The sequence below is a fragment of the Oncorhynchus mykiss genome, chromosome 11, assembly GCF_057628025.1.
Source record: "Oncorhynchus mykiss isolate SJ-2025 chromosome 11, ASM5762802v1, whole genome shotgun sequence".
NCBI classification, from domain to species: Eukaryota; Metazoa; Chordata; class Actinopteri; order Salmoniformes; family Salmonidae; genus Oncorhynchus; species Oncorhynchus mykiss.
In genome coordinates this window covers 31,343,394-31,365,190 of record NC_143032.1, presented here as the reverse complement: position 1 = coordinate 31,365,190, position 21,797 = coordinate 31,343,394, and the positions used below count along the sequence as shown (strand labels likewise).

Genomic DNA, 21,797 nt, shown 5'->3' with positions numbered 1-21,797 from the left:
GGAACATTATTGAACATTTATGATAAAAACATCCTAAAGATTGATTCTATACTTAGTTTGACAAGTTTCTACGACCTGTAATATAACTTTTTGAACTTTTCGTCCGACGTTTGGCTGGACCTGAACGCACGTTTGGATTTGGTTACCAAACGCCCTAACAAAAGAAGCTATTTGGACATAAATTATGGACTTTATGGAACAAATCAAACATTTATTGTCGAACTGGGATTCCTGGGAGTGCATTCTGATGAACATCATCAAAGGTAAGTGAATATTTATAATGCTATTTCTGACTAATGTTGACTGCGCAAAATGGCAGATATTGATTTTGGCTGTTTTGGGCTCTGAACGCCGTACTCAGATTGTTTTTTTCGTAAAGTTTTTTAAAAATCTGACACAGCGTTGGCATTAAGGAGAAGTTTATCTATATTTCCATGTTTAACATATGTATTTTCATCAACATTTATAATGAGTATTTCTGTAAATTGATGTGGCTCTCTGCAAAATGGCTGCATGTTTTGGAACTACTGAACATAACACGCCAAGCATTTTTCTACGGCTGGCCATGCTTTACTGTAACGATTCTCTTCTTGTGAAGTAGAGGCGGACCAAAGCGCAGCGTGGTGGTTGTTCATTGTAATTTATTGACGACACTATACATGAACAAACTAACGAAAAAACAAGAAACGTGAGAACTCAAAACAGCCCTGTCTGGTGCAAACACAAAAACAGGAACAATCACCCACAAACACACAGTGAAACCCAGGCTACCTAAGTATGATTCTCAATCAGAGACAACTAATGACACCTGCCTCTGATTGAGAACCATACTAGGCCGAAAACATAGAACTGCCCCACAACATAGAAAAACAAACAGACTGCCCACCCAACTCACGCCCTGACCATACTAAATAAATACAACACAAAGGAAATAGAGGTCAGAACGTGACAGTACCCCCCCCCAAAGGTGCGGACTCCGGCCGCAAAACCTTGACCTATAGGGGAGGGTCTGGGTGGGCGTCTGTCCGCGGTGGCGGCTCTGGCGCGGGACGCGGACCCCACTTCGCCATTGTCTTAGTCCGCCTTATTGTCCGCCTCCGTGGCTTACTCACCATGCCCACTCCTCTCAATGACCCCACTGGACAGAGGGGCTGCTTGGGACAGAGGGGCAGCTTCTCGGGACAGAGGGACAGCTGCTCGGGACAGAGGGACAGCTGCTCGGGACAGAGGGACAGCTGCTCGGGACAGAGGGACAGCTGCTCGGGACAGAGGGACAGCTGCTCGGGACAGAGGGACAGCTGCTCGGGACAGAGGGACAGCTGCTCGGGACAGAGGGACAGCTGCTCCGGGCGGAGGGGCTCTAGCGGCCCCTGGCTGACTGGCGGCACTGGCGGCCCCTGGCTGACTGGCGGCACTGGCGGCCCCTGGTTGACTGGCGGCGCTGGCGATGGGCTGACTGGCGGCACTGGCGGCCCCTGGTTGACTGGCGGCACTGGCGGCCCCTGGCTGACTGGCGGCACTGGCGGCCCCTGGCTGACGGGCGGCATTGGCGGCGCTGGGCAGACGGGCGGCACTGGCGGCGCTGGGCAGACGGGCGGCACTGGCGGCGCTGGGCAGACGGGCGGCACTGGGCAGACGGGCGGCGCTGGCGCTGGGCAGACGGGCGGCGCTGGCGGCGCTGGGCAGACGGGCGGCGCTGGCGGCGCTGGGCAGACGGGCGGCGCTGGCGGCGCTGGGCAGACGGGCGGCGCTGGCGGCGCTGGGCAGACGGGCGGCGCTGGCGGCGCCGGGCAGACGGGCGGCGCTGGCGGCGCCGGGCAGACGGGAAGCTCCGGCAGAGGCGCCGGGCAGACGGGAAGCTCCGGCAGAGGCGCCGGACAGGCGGGAGGCTCCGGCAGAGGCGCCGGACAGGCGGGAGGCTCCGGCAGAGGCGCCGGACAGGCGGGAGGCTCCGGCAGAGGCGCCGGACAGGCGGGAGGCTCCGGCAGAGGCGCCGGACAGGCGGGAGGCTCCGGCAGAGGCGCCGGACAGGCGGGAGGCTCCGGCAGAGGCGCCGGACAGGCGGGAGGCTCCGGCAGAGGCGCCGGACAGGCGGGAGGCTCCGGCAGAGGCGCCGGACAGGCGGGAGGCTCCGGCAGAGGCGCCGGACAGGCGGGAGGCTCCGGCAGCGGCGCCGGACAGGCGGGAGGCTCCGGCAGAGGCGCCGGACAGACGGGAGACTCCGGCAGAGGCGCCGGACAGACGGGAGACTCTGGTAGCGCCGGAGAGGCGGGAGACTCCGGCAGCGCTGGAGAGGAGGAAGGCTCTGGACGGATGGGCCGGAGAGACAGCCTGGTACGGGGAGCTGCCACCGGAGGGCTGGGGTGTGGAGGTGGTGACGGATAGACCGGGCCGTGCAGGCGCACTGGAGCTCTTGAGCACCGAGCCTGCCCAACCTTACCCGGTTGAATGGTCCCGGTCGCCCTGCCAGTGCGGCGAGATGGAATAGCCCGCACTGGGCTATGCAGGCGAACCGGGGACACCGTGCGCAAGGCTGGTGCCATGTAAGCCGGCCCAAGGAGACGCACTGGAGACCAGATGCGTAGAGCCGGCTTCATGGCACTTGGCTCGATGCCCACTCTAGCCCGGCCGATACGCGGAGCTGGAATGTACCGCACCGGGCTGTGCACCCGCACTGGGGACACCGTGCGCTCCACAGCATAACACGGTGCCTGCCCGGTCTCTCTAGCCCACCGGTAACCACAGGAAGTTGGCTCAGGTCTCCTACCTGGCGTAGCCATACTCCCTGTTAGCCCCCCCCCAAGAAATTTTTGGGGCTGACTCCCGGGCTTCCATCCACGACGCCGCGCTGCCTCCTCATACCAGCGCCTCTCCGCTTTCGCCGCCTCCCGTTCTTCCTTGGGGCGGCGATACTCTCCTGGCTGAGCCCAAGGTCCTTTACCGTCTAATTCGTCCTCCCATGTCCATACCTCCTCGCGCTGCTCCTGCTGCTGCTTTTTCCTTTGCCCATTACCACACCGCTTGGTCCTGTTGTGGTGGGTGATTCTGTAACGATTCTCTTCTTGTGAAGTAGAGGCGGACCAAAGCGCAGCGTGGTGGTTGTTCATTGTAATTTATTGACGACACTATACATGAACAAACTAACGAAAAAACAAGAAACGTGAGAACTCAAAACAGCCCTGTCTGGTGCAAACACAAAAACAGGAACAATCACCCACAAACACACAGTGAAACCCAGGCTACCTAAGTATGATTCTCAATCAGAGACAACTAATGACACCTGCCTCTGATTGAGAACCATACTAGGCCGAAAACATAGAACTGCCCCACAACATAGAAAAACAAACATAGACTGCCCACCCAACTCACGCCCTGACCATACTAAATAAATACAACACAAAGGAAATAGAGGTCAGAACGTGACATTTACACCTGGCCACCCCCACCCCAGTCAACAGCACTGCACCCCCCATAACAACTCGACCCAAGCATTCACCATTTCTCCTTCTCCCAAATCCAGTCAGCTGAGGTTCTGAAAGAGCAGCAAAATCTGGACCCCCCAAAATCAGCCGGGCTCGACAATCTGGACCCTTTCTAAAATGATCTGCCGAAATTGTTGCAACCCCTATTACTTGCCTGTTAAACCTCTCTTTCTACGGCTGGCCATGCTTTACATGGACATCTGAGATTCCCAAAGATTGGAAAGCAGCTGCGGTTATCCCCCTCTTCAAAGGGGGGGACACTCTTGACCCAAACTGCTACAGACCTACAGTGCCTTGCGAAAGTATTCGGCCCCCTTGAACTTTGCGACCTTTTGCCACATTTCAGGCTTCAAACATAAAGATATAAAACTGTATTTTTTTGTGAAGAATCAACAACAAGTGGGACACAATCATGAAGTGGAACGACATTTATTGGATATTTCAAACTTTTTTAACAAATCAAAAACTGAAAAATTGGGCGTGCAAAATTATTCAGCCCCCTTAAGTTAATACTTTGTAGCGCCACCTTTTGCTGCGATTACAGCAGTAAGTCGCTTGGGGTATGTCTCTATCAGTTTTGCACATCGAGAGACTGAATTTTTTTCCCATTCCTCCTTGCAAAACAGCTCGAGCTCAGTGAGGTTGGATGGAGAGCATTTGTGAACAGCAGTTTTCAGTTCTTTCCACAGATTCTCGATTGGATTCAGGTCTGGACTTTGACTTGGCCATTCTAACACCTGGATATGTTTATTTTTGAACCATTCCATTGTAGATTTTGCTTTATGTTTTGGATCATTGTCTTGTTGGAAGACAAATCTCCGTCCCAGTCTCAGGTCTTTTGCAGACTCCATCAGGTTTTCTTCCAGAATGGTCCTGTATTTGGCTCCATCCATCTTCCCATCAATTTTAACCATCTTCCCTGTCCCTGCTGAAGAAAAGCAGGCCCAAACGATGATGCTGCCACCACCATGTTTGACAGTGGGGATGGTGTGTTCAGCTGTGTTGCTTTTACGCCAAACATAACGTTTTGCATTGTTGCCAAAAAGTTCAATTTGGGTTTCATCTGACCAGAGCACCTTCTTCCACATGTTTGGTGTGTCTCCCAGGTGGCTTGTGGCAAACTTTAACCGACACTTTTTATGGATATCTTTAAGAAATGGCTTTCTTCTTGCCACTCTTCCATAAAGGCCAGATTTGTGCAATATATGACTGATTGTTGTCCTATGGACAGAGTCTCCCACCTCAGCTGTAGATCTCTGCAGTTCATCCATAGTGATCATGGGCCTCTTGGCTGCATCTCTGATCAGTCTTCTCCTTGTATGAGCTGAAAGTTTAGAGGGACGGCCAGGTCTTGGTAGATTTGCAGTGGTCTGATACTCCTTCCATTTCAATATTATCGCTTGCACAGTGCTCCTTGGGATGTTTAAAGCTTGGGAAATCTTTTTGTATCCAAATCCGGCTTTAAACTTCTTCACAACAGTATCTCGGACCTGCCTGGTGTGTTCCTTGTTCTTCATGATGCTCTCTGCGCTTTTAACGGACCTCTGAGACTATCACAGTGCAGGTGCATTTATACAGAGACTTGATTACACACAGGTGGATTGTATTTATCATCATTAGTCATTTAGGTCAACATTGGATCATTCAGAGATCCTCACTGAACTTCTGGAGAGAGTTTGCTGCACTGAAAGTAAAGGGGCTGAATAATTTTGCACGCCCAATTTTTCAGTTTTTGATTTGTTAAAAAAGTTTGAAATATCCAATAAATGTTGTTCCACTTCATGATTGTGTCCCACTTGTTGTTGATTCTTCACAAAAAAATACAGTTTTATATCTTTATGTTTGAAGCCTGAAATGTGGCAAAAGGTCGCAAAGTTCAAGGGGGCCGAATACTTTCACAAGGCACTGTATATCTATCCTACCCTGCCTTTCTAAGGTCTTTGAAAGCCAAGTTAACAAACAGATCACCGACCATTTCAAATCCCACCGTACCTTCTCTTCTATGCAATCTGGTTTCAGAGCTGGTCATGGGTGCACCTCAGCCACGCTCAAGGTTCTAAACTATATCTTTACCGCCATCGATAAGAAACAATACTGTGCAGCCGTATTCATTGACTTGGCCAAGGCTTTTGACTCTGTCAATCACCACATCCTCATCGGCAGACTCAAAAGCCTTTGTTTCTCAAATGATTGCCTCACCTGGTTCACCAACTCCTTCTCCGACAGAGTTGAGTGTGTCAAATCTGAGGTCCTGTTGTCTGGGCCTCTGGCAGTCTCTATGAGGGTGCCACGGGGTTAAATTCTTGGGCCGACTCTCTTCTCTGTATATTTCAATGATGTCCCTCTTGCTGCTGGTGAGTCTCTGATCCACCTCTACGCAGACGACACCATTCTGTGTACTTCTGGCTCTTCTTTGGACATCGTGTTAACAATCCTCCAGACGAGCTTCAATGCCATACAACTCTCCTTCCGTGGCCTGCAACTGCTCTTAAATACAAGTAAAACTAAATGCATGCTCTTCAACCGCTCGCTGCCTGCACCTGCCCGCCCGCAAAGCATCACTACTCTGGACGGTTCTGACTTAGAATATGTGGACAACTACAAATACCTAGGTGTCTGGTTAGACTGTAAACTCTCCTTCTAGACTCACATAAAACATCTCCAATCCAAAGTTAAATCTAGAATTTGCTTCCTATTTCGCAACAAAGCACCTTTCACTCATGCTGCCAAACATACCCTCATAAAACTGACCATCTTACCGATCCTCGACTTTGGCGATGTCATTTACAAAATAGCCTCCAACACCCTTTCAACAAATTGGATGCAGTCTATCACAGTGCCATCCGTTTTGTCACCAAAGCCCCATATACTACCCACCACTGCGACCTGTACGCTCTCGTTGGCTGGCCCTCGCTTCATACTCGTCGCCAAACCCACTGGCTCCAGGTCATCTACAAGACCCTGCTAGGTAAAATCCGCCCTTATCTCTGCTCGCTGTTCACCATAGCTGCACCCACCTTTAGCACGCGTTCCAGCGGTTATATCTCACTTGTCACCCCCAAAGCCAATTCCTCCTTTGGCTGCCTCTCCTTCCAGTTCTCTGCTGCCAAAGACTGGAACGAACTACAAAAATCTCTGAAACTGGAAACATTTATCTCCCTCACTAGATTTAAGCACCAGCTGTCAGAGTTGCTCACAGATCACTGCACCTGTACATAGCCCATCTATAAATAGCCCAAACAACTACCTGTTCCCCTACTGTTATTTATTTATTTTGCTCCTTTGCACCCCAGTATTTCTACTTTGCACACTCATCTACTGTCAAATCTACCATTCCGGTGTTTTAATTGCTATGTTGTATTTACTTTGCCACCATGGCCTATTTATTGCCTTTACCTCCCTTATCTCACCTCATTTGCTCACATTGTATATAGACTTATTTTTCTACTGTATTATTGACTGTATGTTTGTTTTACTTCATGTTTAACTCTGTGTTATATGTGTCGAACTGCTTTGCTTTATCTTGGCCAGGTTGCAGTTGTAAATGAGAACTTGTTCTCAACTTGCCTACCTGGATAAATAAAACATTTAAAAGGAGTATTGGTGTCTCCTAGGGGTCTTTGGCCTGGTTTGCGAACTACCTCTCTGAGTGCAGGGTATAAAGTTAGAACATCTGCCGTCTCAGCCACTGCCTGTCACCAAGGGAGTACCCCATGGCTCGATCCTAGGCCGCATGCTCTTCTCAATTTACATCAACAACATAGCTCAAGCAGTAGGATCTCCCTCATCCATTTATATACAGATAATATAGTCTTAAACTCAGCTGGCCCCTCCCCGGATTTTGTATTAAACGCTCTACAGCAAAGCTTTCTTAGTGTCCAACAAGCTTTCTCTGCCCTTAACCTTGTTCTGAACACCTCCAAAACAAAGGTCATGTGGTTTGGTAAGAATGCCCTTCTCCCCACTGGCGTGATTACTCCCTCTGAGGGTTTAGAGCTTGAGGTAGTCACCTCAAACAAGTACTTCGGAGTATGGCTATAGAAGGTACACTGTCCTTCTCTCTACACACATCAAAGCTGAGCTGCAGGCTAAAGTTAAATCTAGACTTGGTTTCTTCTATTGTAATCGCTCCTCTTTCACCCCACCTGCCAAACTAACCCTGATTCAGATGACCGTCCTACCCATGCTAGATTACGGAGACGTAATGTATAGATCGGCAGGTAAGGGTGCGCCCGAGCTGCTAGATGTTCTTTACCATTCAGCCATCAGATTTGCCACCAATGCTCCTTATAGGACACATCACTGCACTCTGTACTCTGTAACTGAACTGGTCATCTCTGCATACCTGGCGCGAGATGCATTGGTCGATGCTTATTTATAAAACCCTCTTAGGCCTCACTCCCCCCCCCCCCCCCCCTCTGAGATATCTACTTCACCCCTCATTCTCCACATACAACACACATTCTGTTGAAGTTCCCCAAAGCGCACACATCCCTTGGTCGCTCGTCTTTTCAGTTTGCTGCAGCAACAAACACTCAAACTGGACAGTTTTATCTCATTCTCTTCATTCAAAGACTCAATCATGGACACTCTTACTGACAGTTGTGGCTGCTTTGCGTGATGTTTTGTTGTATCCACCTTCTTGCCCTTTGTGCTGTTGTCTGTGCCCAATAATGTTTTTACCATGTTTTGTGCTGCTACCATGTTGTGCTGCTGCTATGTTGTTGTTGTGTTGCTGCCATGCTATTTTGTTGTCTTAGGTCTCTCTTTATGTAGTGTTGTTTCTCTTGTCGGGATTTGTGTTTTGTCCTATATTTATCTTTATACATTTTTTAAATCCCAGCCCCCATCCCCGAAGGAATGCCTTTTGCTAGGCAGTCATTGTAAATAAGAATTTGTTCTTAACTGGCTAAGAACAAGCGTTTCGCTGCACCTGCGATAACAATCGGCTTCAATTCGATTTGATATAGGCTACTCTAAATGTGTTCATTCGTTAGTGAATGGGGGTTTAAATATGTTACTTTGTTAGTGAATTGGGCTTTAAATGTGTAGGATGCCCATAAAACCAATAAGCATGTGGTTCTGTAATCAGTGTGTGTGTGTGTGTGCGCGCGCGCTCTCATGTCTGTGCGTGTGTATTCTGTGGCACCCTGTAAATGAGACAAGTGTTGCTTGCTACATTCCAGCGTGGCAGTCATTATGTGGCACAACAAGCCTGGATGTTGACAGGGTCCCAAACTCCAACCCAGTCCCCTCTCGCTCTCCAAACCGCAGGCCCAACCCTGTCCTTGAAAGGAATTACTGCATTGTCGATAAACAAAAGACTTGAGTCAAGCTAAGTGTGCTAACGCCTAGGTGATCAGTATGCATGAGCACGCCGCCTCGAAGGTGATTTTCTCTACACAACGCTGGACTGCGGAGAATTCTCAATGTGTTTTCACTCAATGCAAATCCTCAAATGTTAAATGGAAGACCTATTTCGGTTGAATGCGTTCAGTTGTGCAACTGACTAGATATCCCCTTTCCAACACCGGTACCCTGTTGTCTTTTTTGTCTCTTCAGCTACCAGACGGGAGCTTTGAAATAAATGAAAAACATTGTAATATTCTTTAGGAACCTCAATTTCGGTTGCCTCCACACACTTTATGCTACTGCATGTTAAACAATGCAAATGACCAAAGAAGCATTTTCCTCCCTCTCAAGTGGTGTAATTCTCATCTCTTATAAGTCCTCTCCAGACTGAAATGCCGCCAGTGATTTCCATATTTTAACTGCATGTAGTTTTAGTTTCTCGCTGAGGCTCATCATGTGTTGCTTAGTCATCTAAGGCCAATCGCACTACAGTGTATCCCTCACTGTTTCTTTGAGTGAATATGTTTGCCAACTAGATGTTGGCCTCATCTCTGTTGGAGACATTGGGGTCTTTTGCTGTACATTTTGCATTCACAGTTGTCATTTAGCAGATTTATCCAGCTTGACTTACTCTCTCTAGTCAACATATGGTGGAGTGACCAAAGATTAGACCTGGATTCAAATAATGTTTGTTTTCTTTCAAATTGCTCTAGCTGCACTTTATTGAGCTTGAAGTGAAGTGAAAATTCAGAATCTCCTGGAGGACAGTGGAAGTTGATCAAAATGCCATTGATATTGTTAAAACTAACGCCTTTCCACCCGTGGCCTTCATCTGGGTTTTTCTTGATTGAGCTTGACCCATAGATAGTTTGTCAAAAGGCTAAGTCTTCGAGTCAGTGTGAGATCTTTGACGGGATAACATACCGTATGGAACACTACGCGGTCTGTTGTTCTTTTATGATGTCCTAATCTACACATCTAAATTTGTGACGTAAATGGTTTGATACAGAAGACTGGGCGTCACTTCATGCGTACGATTTTAAATTGAGATGTATGCGGTGCTAAGCAGTGATACGCCTTATCAGCTTTTAAACATTCATTTTCTGTTGTCCTTATTACAGATCTCATTTAGAGATGTTCTGTGCTAATTAACTTATCTGATCTCATTTTCATCACAATGACATCAAATGAGCCCTGTCTAAGTCTGTTATTTTCCTTAGTCAAGGACAATAATGAGGTACTAGAGCCATTCAGTGCTAATAATTGTTGAAGTGTGTCACTAGCATCAAAAAGGAGTATGTATACATTGCAATTTTAACAGGGTAGCATAGTGGTTAGAGCGTTGAGTCAGTAACCGAAAGGTTGCTAGTTTGAATCCCGAGCCGACTAGGGGAAAAATCTGTCGATCTGAACTTGACCAAGGCACCTTAACCCTTTTTCTCCAGGGCCACTGTCAATAATGGCTGATCCCTGCTGTGACTCCATTCTCCAAAGTTGTCTCAGGGGAGTGGGATATACACAAAATACATTACCACTTCACACCACACACTTGTACAGGTTACACACTTGTATATGTGTGAAACAGGACAGATATAGGCAGACCCTATTTTACCTTTATTTTGATCTTGCCATTCTAAACACTACTAATCACTGTCCTAGATCTGTCGTACAGCTGACCATGTTACTTCCCTTTCCCCCCGCTCTTTATCTCCTTTCTTTGGTCCACCTTTCTCTTTTCTCCTCCTCTGTCTCACTCTACCGCTCCCTGCTGCAGATAACTTCCCTCAGATGGCTCATCAGAAGCGCTTCATCGAGCGGAAATACAGACAGGAGCTGAAAGAGATGAGACGAGAGAGGGATCGCCAGGAGAAGGAGGGAGACGAGCCAGAGGACAGCAGGAAGTAACAGAGCCCCTCTCCGACCAATCAATATGGACAGAGAATTTTTTCGACCAGTCAAGATGGACGATATTGGAGAGTGTAGGGAAGGTGCAAGAAGTGGAGGGATAAACTACTTCCAAATACTCTGAATTGCTAAAAAAAAATATGTCCTCTCCTCGACTACTCTCTTCGATTTGACAGGTGAAAACAATGGAAGCTTATCATAAGGCTAACTTTCACCTGGTCAGTTCATTCATAACAATTGCAAGGAAGGAGAAGATTGCGAGGAGAGGACATATTTTTGGGACAATTCAGAAAGAGCACTAGTCTACAGTACACACCCTCTACTGTCTCGTCCCATTGGCTTGAGGATTGCCTTGCATTTTTTAGTGTTTGTTTGGGTTTGTTGTTTTGAGCTGCTTTTATGTGTAGGTCTTAATCAATTCCATGTTGATTATGTACAGTCACGTTTTAAACTAAATCTAGAACATGGTTGGTCGTCAATCATGGTTATAATGAAGGGCAACAGAAATGCTTTGTTTTAAATGTTTTTGTTGTTTTTTTTGTACCGCTAGTGACATTGATAGTAATTGCTATTAATAAAGGTATTTCAAATGTTAATTGATTTGTCATCATGGAATCTGTCCTCTTGATAGCCATACTCATCATAATCAGTGTCTGACACCAAATCGCTCAATGGGAAAACTAGTAGTGGCATATCACGTGCACGTTTATGAAGAGGAGAGCGTTAATATGATTCAATGACATTAAATATGATGTAAAATGCCACCATCTGTCTCACATCTGCTGCCTCTTTCTCTAACAATTTCAAATTTGTGTCCCCCCCCTCCTCCCCAAATCCGATTGCCAGTTTTTAAAGATCTTAATTATAGATTGTGTGTAATTAATGATTTCTTCAGTTCAGTAGCCACAGGTTCCATGCTATTAACCACTTTACTGTCTTGAATTTCAACATTCACCATAAGAACTTAAGCTACCTTCAAGCCAGGCTGATGTCATCCTAGGCAAAAACTAAGGGAACATGGCTAATGTGCAGACATTTTTCCATTTCCAAATTAGTTCAAATGTCATTAGGGTTAAGGAAATGGTCTGTCCGTTTTAGATTGTCTCGTCAGGCTGTCAAGGGGATTCTGTTCAGAAAAGTCCCCTACTTTCTTCCTACTGTTATGTCTGTCAAATTGCTCAATGTTCGGATAAAGCTTTTCTGAATTCGAAACACTGATGATTACACGTAGAAACGGAATAAGGATTTTAAAGATCTTTAATCGTGTTGAGTCATATAAATATCCAGTACAAAAATCACATTGTACAAAGCAGATGAATGGGCATTGGATCATGAGGGCCCCTTTAAACTACTGCACATACTGTAACCTATCATAGTATTAATCCACATAGACAAAACTTAGGCTGCATCCCGATTCTCCACTCTTCTCCTGGAGTGTGCACGTCGTCGCATAGTTAGTAAGTAAGCCATGGACAAGCCAGAACGGCCCATCTCCTGTTTCTGTAGCATGAGGCAGCTTGATGTACAACCCCTGGACATGACGCTACTTGGATGGATTTAACAATGGTGGAAACTCCCCCCTAACCAATGCTGACACAATTCCTATGCTTTTAAATCCATGACTGTAAGTGTAAATGTGCACGCTTTAAGGATGGGTGGAGAATCGGGATGCAGCCATAGACTGCTCAATCACATAGTCAACAACATAATATAGAGGCAACCTTAAGGCTAACCAACCGTGTCTACATGAACACCCAACAGACCGATCATATCTTTAGAAAGAGGACATCAGAACTATCTCTGGTCCAGAGTGTGAGCAGGAAGCCTCAGCATAAGAAAGCCACACTAACGCCCTGGACCAGAGCTTTCTATAGGCTAACCATATCTGGCAGCTAACATTACTCTACAATCCCCCAATAGCATTGGACACTGGACGCTTGATGGACTTGATGTTTGTTTAATGCATGTCCATAGCTGAGCATGGTGTTAATGCTGAAAGGCAAGAACAGTCCCAATAAAGAAGCACAAATATGTATTTATAGTGAGATGCTGCTGACACCCTGAATTAAAGCGAGAAAATGGATGTACCAAACCCAGATTGCCCCTTTTTAAAATGTAAATAATGAGGGAAAAATAAAGCACTCTTCTGTTGTCATTTTCTCTTCTAATTTAAACTCTTATGTCTACCGTTCAAGGGCAGAAGAAAAACGGTTGATTTTCAGTTCGGAGGGTTTAGGAACCCAAATGAATGCTTATCAAAGCAATGTTTGCCACAATCTCAAATAGTCACTTACACAGTGGGCGCTCAATGGTCAAAGAAATAGAATGAGAAAATAACTTGCTTATTACAATTATTTAGCATATAATATAGTATACATTATTAACAAGTGTGTTCTTGACTCAGAGGATTGTCTAAGCTACCTCACCATTTTCATTGTTTACATCCATAGATGTTTTTGGGAAAAATAATATATGTACAGTTTGTGTAAATTGTGAATGCTGCGGACAGAGACAGGGAAATAATATCACCGTCGTTGTGGCAATTATGTCAGTTGTGTTATTAGTTTGAAATGTCTGATTAAATGTCATCCTTCTGCAATGATGCTATTGTTCAATTTGTATGTTTTGGCCTTGGGCAAGTTGCTTCATTTGAATTGCTCAATTTTCTTACTATGTATATGTCAAACCATTTCATGATGGCAAACCAATCTAATGACCATTTCATATGTATATGTCAAAACATTTTATGATCCCAATATTGTGTTGACCTGTACCTCTTATGTCAATGACAATCCCAACGGAATGTCAACATTCTTTCTTACAACTGAAAATGGCATATTACCCTTAATGTCTAGCCTTCCTCCCCCACATACTGTCGTCCCAATATGTCAGACCTGGAAACTTTGTCAGTGTGCACATCACAAATGGATGTTCAACCATCAATCAATTACTCAGTTTAATTAACCAAGAAAAGCATAAAGTAAAACACTGAGTAAAGAATCATGTTTAATTTGAACATGTTCAGTTCATTAGGGTAACACTTTCCATTAACCCTTTATAAAGAGTACCTTATTGCAAAGTGTTATTGACATTAGTTTTTTTCAGATAGCACTCTGAGGAGCTTTTTGGTCCGGGTGTTTCAGCTCCCCCCTACAGAGAATGATCTCCTAAATGGCACACTATTGTAGCCTGGTGCACTATATAGGGAATGGGTGTCATTTGGGATGCAGAATATGTAAAGCTATGTGGATCAAGTGTTATTGACGGTCAGGAAGGTGACGTACAACCCATAGAAATTGAATGAGTAGAGTGGGTGTCCCCATTCAAGTCAAGGATGCCACAGTCGGTGGACTGGTGGCCATTTTGACTGTACCCATAGAATTAGAGTATTCTATTTCTATGGTTGAACCCCTCAGTCTCTTAGCATGGCTTTATGTGACTTCAAAAGAAAATGGTGACATACATAGCCAATGCTATAAGGGAATGGGACGCTAGAAACCTGATAACAAAACAGAACTGTACAGCATATTGTATCAATACACAGATACACACAATATAAGATTTATCTCACAATATGCAGCTTTTCATTCCAGAAACTCTGAACAATTCATAGATGTCTCTCAAGTTCACCAGAAAACCGCTTGCTTTTCGTCCCTCTATTGCAGGCAGCTTTTGAAAAACAAAAGAGAAGAAGTATGTTTGTATATAGAGATATATGTGGGGCCTGATGCACAGAGTACAGTACCCCCATATACAACGAAGCGTCTTCTTGACAAGTCTTTTCATGAGTCCCCGGCTGCCTTGCAGAGAGAGAGACCACTAAGCGCCGTCGTCCAGGTCCTCCAGTGAGGTCAAAGATCAACGGTGATCAACAACGGCAAAAGAGCACTTTGAAAAATACTGCCTTGTCTGTTTGTGTCCTTCTTGTTTTGTTCTATTGTTTGCCACTTTCACAAAGTACCAGGAGTTAAGTTCACTTTAGCTAGTGCATGAGTGTTTGTTGTACATTTTCCTTTTTCCTCTTACGAGCTCCCTTCTCTCTGGTTAGGAATCCCTGTAGCCGTCACTGTCCTCTCCCCCGTACATGTCAGCTAGTTTTCTAAACCTGGGTCCCCACTCGCTCAGGTAGTTATAGTCCTGGTCTCCCTCCGTGGTCACGGAACCCAGGGAGCTCAGGGACTCAGCCACCGAGCCGCTTCCCTCGTAGGCGTAGGTGGCCAGGGAGTCATAGGGCGGCGCTGTGGGGTCCTGGTCGTTGTCCTGGAGCCTTTGGTTTATGAATTCCCTGACGTCCGAGTTATCCCTGTAGGCAGGAGGGAGGACCACGGTCCGACGGACGGGAGGGTTCAGGGTCTCGGGCTTGATGTCCCTGCGCTGTTTGGTCTCCTCGATAGCCTCCGGGTTGCGCAGCGTGCCGATATCAAAGGCCTGGGTGTCCTCCTCTCCGCCCCCCTCATCATTGTAGCTGACGACATTGTCTCTCACATCCTCTTTGGAGATGATCAGAGGCTCCTTCTTCCTCTGCTGCCTCCTCAGGACAGCGAACAGCACAACAATTACTACAGACACAGAGAGAGAGAGACGAACTTGAGCATGAGATGGATAGGAGAGGAAAGCAAATGGGTTGAGGAATGTGCCTCTACTCAGGATTTTTTTTTTTTTACATGTATTTAACTAGGCAAGTCAGTTAACAACACATTCTTATTTACAATGACAGCCTACACCGGCCCAACTCAGACGACGCTGGGCCAATGCATCGATCACGATTATTTCAGAAACAAGACAAAAGCTTTTGAACTTTTGTTTTATTTCCCACCTGTGTTCCTTCTATTTCCTGAAGGATAGTTGGTGTCTGTTGGGGAACCATTGGTGGTGTGCATACAGTATGTTGATACACTCACTGATATACAGGGCTTTGGTGGGCTGAGACATGCTTGAGCTGCCACAAAAGACTTGCCGTATGGATTTGTATCACATATCTAACTCTGTGCAGTTGCAGTGAAGATAGGTAAACAGCAACGAAAGGTTTGGCTAACAGAGTTCAGAATATGACATGGCGTAAATCAATGTCTTCTGAATGTGTTGCTGATCATTTGTGTGTGTTGATGTGCTGTATGTGAGCCACATGCAAAATTAAATGTTCTGTGTTGTGTTTAAAACTTTTTTTAAAAAGGACAATAAAGCGTTTTGAATTTAACTGAATTGTACAGTACTCACGGAGAAGTATGAGGACACAGATGATGATGGCCATGAGGGCTCCAGTGCTGAGCCCTGCGGTGAGGACCAGAGCCTCCTGGTTACACAGCTGCATGTTCCCCTCGCGGTCGCAGGTACAAACACGCACAGTCAGGGTGTTGGTGCTGCTCTGCATGGGAAAGTCCCCGTCCGATATCACCACGGGAACCAGGTAGGTGCTCCTCTGTAGCCGGCTGTAGCTGTTCCTTCTGGTCAGGATCCCAGCCGTGTTGTCTGTTGGAGATAGACGTCTAAGAGTTGGATACTAAACAAGTAAGCAGTGTTGTCTGTTGGAGAGGCACTGAGGAGTAAGCAGTTATGGGCTGTTGTTATCTGTTAGACACTTTAGAGGTAGCTACTATACAAGTTAGATGTAGGAATGTCCCCCAGTTTCTAAAATGTATCTTGTCTCCAATTAACAGCCTTAAATATTATATTATATTAGGGTGTGCTTAAATATATTTGAATGGGTAAGATTGACAAATTGCAGTATTGGGGAAGCTACTCTGAAAATATAGATTATTAAACTACCAATTAAGCTACACTAAAGCTACCATTAAGTGTTCACTTAAAGTAATTCCAATGTTTCCAGATTTAAATTAAATATTACCTATAATTAATTACAATATGAGTGAAATATACTTTTCCCCCAAAATAATGATGCATGCTAAAAAGCAGCTTTTCTGTGTTGGAATGGTGTGGACGTATACCGGTCATTAAAAACGAGTAGATCGCTGATTGGTCAGCTCAGCCAATATAAATAACATCATGTTCAATGAGGAAACGGCATGCATTTTTTTCTGATTGAGATACAAGTTTGAGGTGGGGTTTTTTCTCCAATTTATGCTTTGGCCACAAATATGAGTGTAAGACATATCAACAACATTATTTGGGTATGAGTTAAGAGAATATGAACTTATACAAATTTGTTACTTTTAAAAAGTAGTTCACTACTTCTTGGTAAATTATCATAACTAAATCTGAAATGTCAGACTACAAATTGCAAGAACCGATTTAGCCAATTAAAACAAAAAATGTTTCAATGTGAGAATTTGGCAGATCTGATGCTGAAAATGTAAGGAAATGCTTGCCTCCTTCATATTTAATAAATTTTTTGCCCAAAAAGTAATGTGTAGTTCAAGTAGTTAGCTACACCGCTACATGGCAAACACTACCTAGATTTGAATATAGTTCAACTACCACCAAACTACTGCAAAATGTAGTTACTAGTTGATCTAGTTGTACTTCACTACTCCGCAACACTGACACATTGTGATCATGGCTGCTGTGGAATACAGTTGTTCTGGGAAGAATTTTTTTTTGTGCCAAAACCAGAAATGAATTAACTTGTGTGTCAACTGTTTTCCTCCAAGAAGAAGTGTACCTTTGTTGTCTCGGACGGTGAAGTTGGCTTTCCCTGAGACCTCGTGTGCTAGACTGAAGAAGAATCTGTGTCCACCGATAGGCTCGTCAGCATCTTTAGCGCTCACTGTCTGAATCCTCTGAGAAAAGGTAAGAAAAATATGATCTAACACAGATGACATACTTCATCATCTTCTTTGGACATGTCTTTTATCCTGAGGAACAAGACAAAAGGGTTCAGGAGAGTGGGGAGCTCTGAGGTGAAACCTGAAAACCTTCCGGCATAAGGCCAATTTCTGGGATCGAGGCAAGGGTTAACTGATGAAGATACGATCAGTTGGGGGATCTCAGGCGGGAAAGAAGACATTCTGTAGTGGTTTAAATTAAAATAATAGTACATTGTTTTCCATTACCTGGTTAGCCTTGGTGTTTTCACAGACAAAGGTTTCGTAGTAAGCGGCGAATGTAGGAGCGTTGTCATTAACGTCCAGTACTCTGATGTCCACTGGTATGCGGCTAATCAGCCGTGGGTTGTCTTTAAAACACAGAATCATGACGTTTAATAACCACACCAAGGAAACACAATAACTGCCTTTGATACGATTACTGCTCAAACTACTGTACATGTAATTACTAGAAGTAATTGTGGTAGTTCACTGACACACATGTACACGCACTCAATTTCCTCTTGTTCTGATGGAGTGGAGCGTGTGTGTGTGTGCGTGGGTGCGTGCATCAATGATCAACATGCTACTTACTGAACTCCGTGGCGATGACAGAGATGTTGTGCCAAGGGTTCTCCTCTCTGTCCAGAGTCCTTAGCATGAAAACTGAGCCGTTACCCGGGTGCACGTTGAACACCCTGTCCATGTCTGTACGCCGGTCAATAGAGTACCTGCACATAGCAAACAACAACTATAAGCATCCTCTTCACAACACAAACAAGCATAAGCATCCTCACTTCCTTTCACATAAACCCAATGCACCGTGTCCTTGGCTGTGAGGCAGTTTATTAAGTGTACCTGCACAACACAAACAACAAATATACGCTTCCTCACAGCAAATATTCACGGGAATATTATGCCCCCTGTCTTTGTCTGCACCCTGTTCTATCAGGTACCTGTATCTGCACAAAACAAACAAGTATAAATGTCCTTGCTTTATTTCACTGAAACCCAGTGGAGGAGTATCACAACAATACATCATACTGCTGCATACAGTATCATCCAATTTGAAAGCAATTTGGATGACTGACAGTTGTGGTCTGGTCGTTCCCCTAAAAAAAAAAAGTGACTCCAAAATGTTTATCTGTGCTATCATGGTGTAGTGGTCCTAATGGCTGTTTGGAGATACACTCGCAAAAAACACACACGCGCGAATGCATGCACACACAAACACGCACGCACACAAATGCATAAACACACACAGGTTATCTAGTAGTGTTGTTTTTCTTCACTTCCTGAGGACTAGTGTGATACATCAGTTTGATTAATAGAGTAGTGGATGTAGGGTTGCGTCCCAAATGCACCCTATTCGCTATATAGTGCACCACTTTTGTCCAGGGCTCATAGTGCTATATAGGAAATAGGGTGCCATTTGGGACACAAACGTAGATATGGAAGAGAGCAGGGAAGTGGAGGGGAGAGGCAGACCCCCGGGGGAGGGGGGGAGGGGGGCGTGAACCAGATCTCTCAGGTACCATGCACCACCGCACCCCTACCCCCATCTCCTTTCTCCCTATCTCCCCTCTCCGTCTACTCTCTAATCCTCTACCCTTCCTCAGACAGTATTTTTTGTTGTTGTTTACCAGCACAGTTTTAGACTTTTTACCTCAACACACATACATCGCACCACACACTCACTCTCTCTTTGCTCCTCTTGCTTCTGACAGCAAGTCTAAACTCGTTAAATCTGTCCTGTTGGGGTGCCAACTGCCTTTCTAATATTCTCAATAATTCAGTTGGCTGGGCCTGGCCCCTCCCCTGATTAATTACACCAGATAAAAGTGTGTGCGTGTGTGTGCTACTCTCGTCCCCTCCTCTCTCCTCTTCTCATTCCCTCTCCTTGCTTCTTATCCCCTCTTCTTTCCTAACTTCTCATCTCTTCCCCTACCCTCGTCTCGTCACCCTACTCTCTAAATGCTACAAAGCACAGCCTTCCTGATGAGCGCTGATAAAAACGAATGATGCCATATTTGACACCAGTAATAAAGAGCTCTAACTTCTAGCTTCAGCAGGCACTCCAGGATAACACTTCTCTGTGATCACTGCACTGTGATTGAGGAAAGCGCTGATACTGGCAGGAGTTGTTCAAGGTGTAATTTTAGCTGAAATACAGTAAAATATTAATTTGAAAGAAAGTGAATAATATGTTGACCCAGGTCTGCTGACCACTAGAATGTGTCTCAGGCACTGTGCACGTGTGTAGTACCTGACAGGGCTGCGGCTGCTGTCTGGGTCTGTGGCACTGACCGATCCGACGATGGTGCCTACGGCTGAGTCCTCTTTGACCTCCATGACGTAGCTGACCCGGTCGAACACCGGCGGCTCGTCCACATCCTCCACGATCAACTTGACCGTCGCCTCGTCCGTGGTCGCCGCGTAGCGCAGGAACCGTGGGTCAGGGTTGGAGTTCTCCACCTGGATCCTTAGAGTGTACGACCGCTTCCTCTCAAAGTCCAGAGGCTGAGGAGAGCGAGAGAAGAGGGTTAACAACTCTCTCACACACACACACACTCACTCACACACCAGTTAGCACGTTGTTGTTTAACTTTCCTTCCCTCTCACTCACACACATCCTGTGACATGCAACACTTTTCTCGTCTAAGCAATAAACACACAGACACACACACAGCAAGATACAGACACACATACGCCAAACAACACACACATCATCAACAATTGAATGAATTCAGTGTGAGTATTTTCAGTATTTTCCAAAACAGAGATTTGTGGGATTTAAGAAATCCAGTGTCCTTGTATATTGAGGGTTTGGATTTCAGTCCACAATTATGCCCAGTAACATGGAACAGCTGGCAGCACCCATCTAAATGATCGGAGCATGCAATAAGGGTGAATGGGAAAACAGCTGTGCGCTAAACAATCATAGCAGGGGAATCAACCTAAATAAAGCCTGCCCATTTCTTTACAGACAGCAGAACTATCCATTAGCACGCAGTGCCTCAGACTTGTTTACATGAGACAACAAAAGGTACAAGACATCGTCGCCAATGCTATTTTGAAAGAACAAGAAATGGTTTGAGTTTCTTACAACATTTGTGAGCTAATACTAGCATCACAAACACAATTTATTCCTTTGGCCAAAGTCCTGGTACGGTCGCAGGTTGGGGATATCTCAGCTACAGTGAGTGAAGAGGAACAAACAAAAAATACGATATAGCGAGCATAACACACCCATATCAAAACACACCCATATCAAACCACACCCCTAAGATGCAATTCGTGTTTCAGAAATTGTATTTCTTAATGAGGCGAAAAAGCCAGGCGAGTTCAGACCTCCTTTAAACATCTATTCTCTCCTCTCTCTGTGTGTGCATCCCAATAATCTCTTCTTTCTTCAAAAGAAATGACTGGTATATGGAAACACCCATCTCGCTAATGCATACACCAATTCAACTCTTTTAAACTTGTAGGGAGTAGTTTACGAGTGCACACTTCAGGAGGAAGGAGGCCACACTAATGCTGTCTGGAGAGAACATGTCTGACGTGTGTTTCTGGTTGTGAGGTAGCTACTAACAAAATCCAGGCCTCCTGTCATTTAACAAGAGAGGGGTGTGTGTGTGTGTGTGTGTGTGTGTGTACGTGCAGCCGTGCAGGTTTTTCATTGAGCTTTCAACTGAGCACCTGAGTACAGCGCTTGATATCAATCAAATACAGTAATTTGATATGACCCTTCATATTCTAAGTCGTTGATTTATTTTCTCCTGTTCTCTAGACAGGGGTTTGATGATGTCAACATGAACATGTGTTGTTTGGGGACAGTGGTGCAGGAAATGCCCTTTAACTAGACAAGCCATTTAATTAGAGTAGGTTCAGATGTAGACCAGACCCTGTACACACACACACACCCACACACACACACCACACACACAGAGATAGAGAGAGAGCTTAGATCCCTTCCAATATCATTACAAGAGTAACATCAGCAGAAGGCAATTACATCTTCCTCCACTCAATGATGACCTGATGGAAGTTAAGTGATCGATTTCAAGCCGCATTGGAGGAGGGGGTTCTTGAAAAAGCAACGATCCGATTATTTTTAATACATCAAAACATACTACAACTCAGTACCACTGGCTGGTGCTGGTGAAATCCATACCTAGTATAATTTCATCCTAGCTGAACATGTGTACGGTATGTACAATCTGACATGACTGGATAAATGTAAGCAATATGGGAGAAAAAAATCCAACCATCCAAAAGACAAGGTAAAGCAGTTAAA

The 21,797-nt window shown here is 45.4% G+C and overlaps 2 protein-coding genes and 1 long non-coding RNA gene across 9 annotated transcripts in view; 1 reads left to right on the top strand and 2 right to left on the bottom strand.

Moving 5' to 3' along the window:
* The window catches only part of drosha (drosha ribonuclease III), a 148,952-nt gene extending 137,617 nt beyond the window's left edge, over positions 1-11,335 (top strand). For 4 of the 7 annotated variants that reach the window (XM_036935297.2, XM_036935298.2, XM_090189112.1 and 1 more), the window contains exon 32: positions 10,609-11,335. In XM_036935297.2, coding sequence (XP_036791192.2) covers positions 10,609-10,739 — 131 coding nt within the window. In that variant the 3' untranslated portion in view covers positions 10,740-11,335. Of the gene's footprint in view, positions 1-10,279 lie in introns of all 7 variants that reach the window. The other 3 variants (XM_090189107.1, XM_090189110.1, XM_090189109.1) reach the window with 1 other exon arrangement.
* LOC149979544 (uncharacterized) overlaps positions 1-21,797 on the bottom strand; it is a 1,100,972-nt gene that overhangs the window by 367,963 nt on the left and 711,212 nt on the right. The window lies entirely within an intron of this gene.
* Positions 11,979-21,797, bottom strand: part of LOC110535568 (cadherin-6) — a 79,334-nt gene continuing 69,515 nt past the window's right edge. Inside the window, exons 7-12 of the mRNA XM_021620633.3 lie at positions 19,767-20,020; positions 18,095-18,231; positions 17,750-17,871; positions 17,359-17,476; positions 15,957-16,208; positions 11,979-15,298 (exon numbers count right to left, since the gene is read on the bottom strand). Of these exons, the coding sequence (XP_021476308.2) occupies positions 14,784-15,298; positions 15,957-16,208; positions 17,359-17,476; positions 17,750-17,871; positions 18,095-18,231; positions 19,767-20,020 (1,398 nt within the window). The 3' untranslated portion in view covers positions 11,979-14,783. The remainder of the gene's footprint in view (positions 15,299-15,956; positions 16,209-17,358; positions 17,477-17,749; positions 17,872-18,094; positions 18,232-19,766; positions 20,021-21,797) is intronic.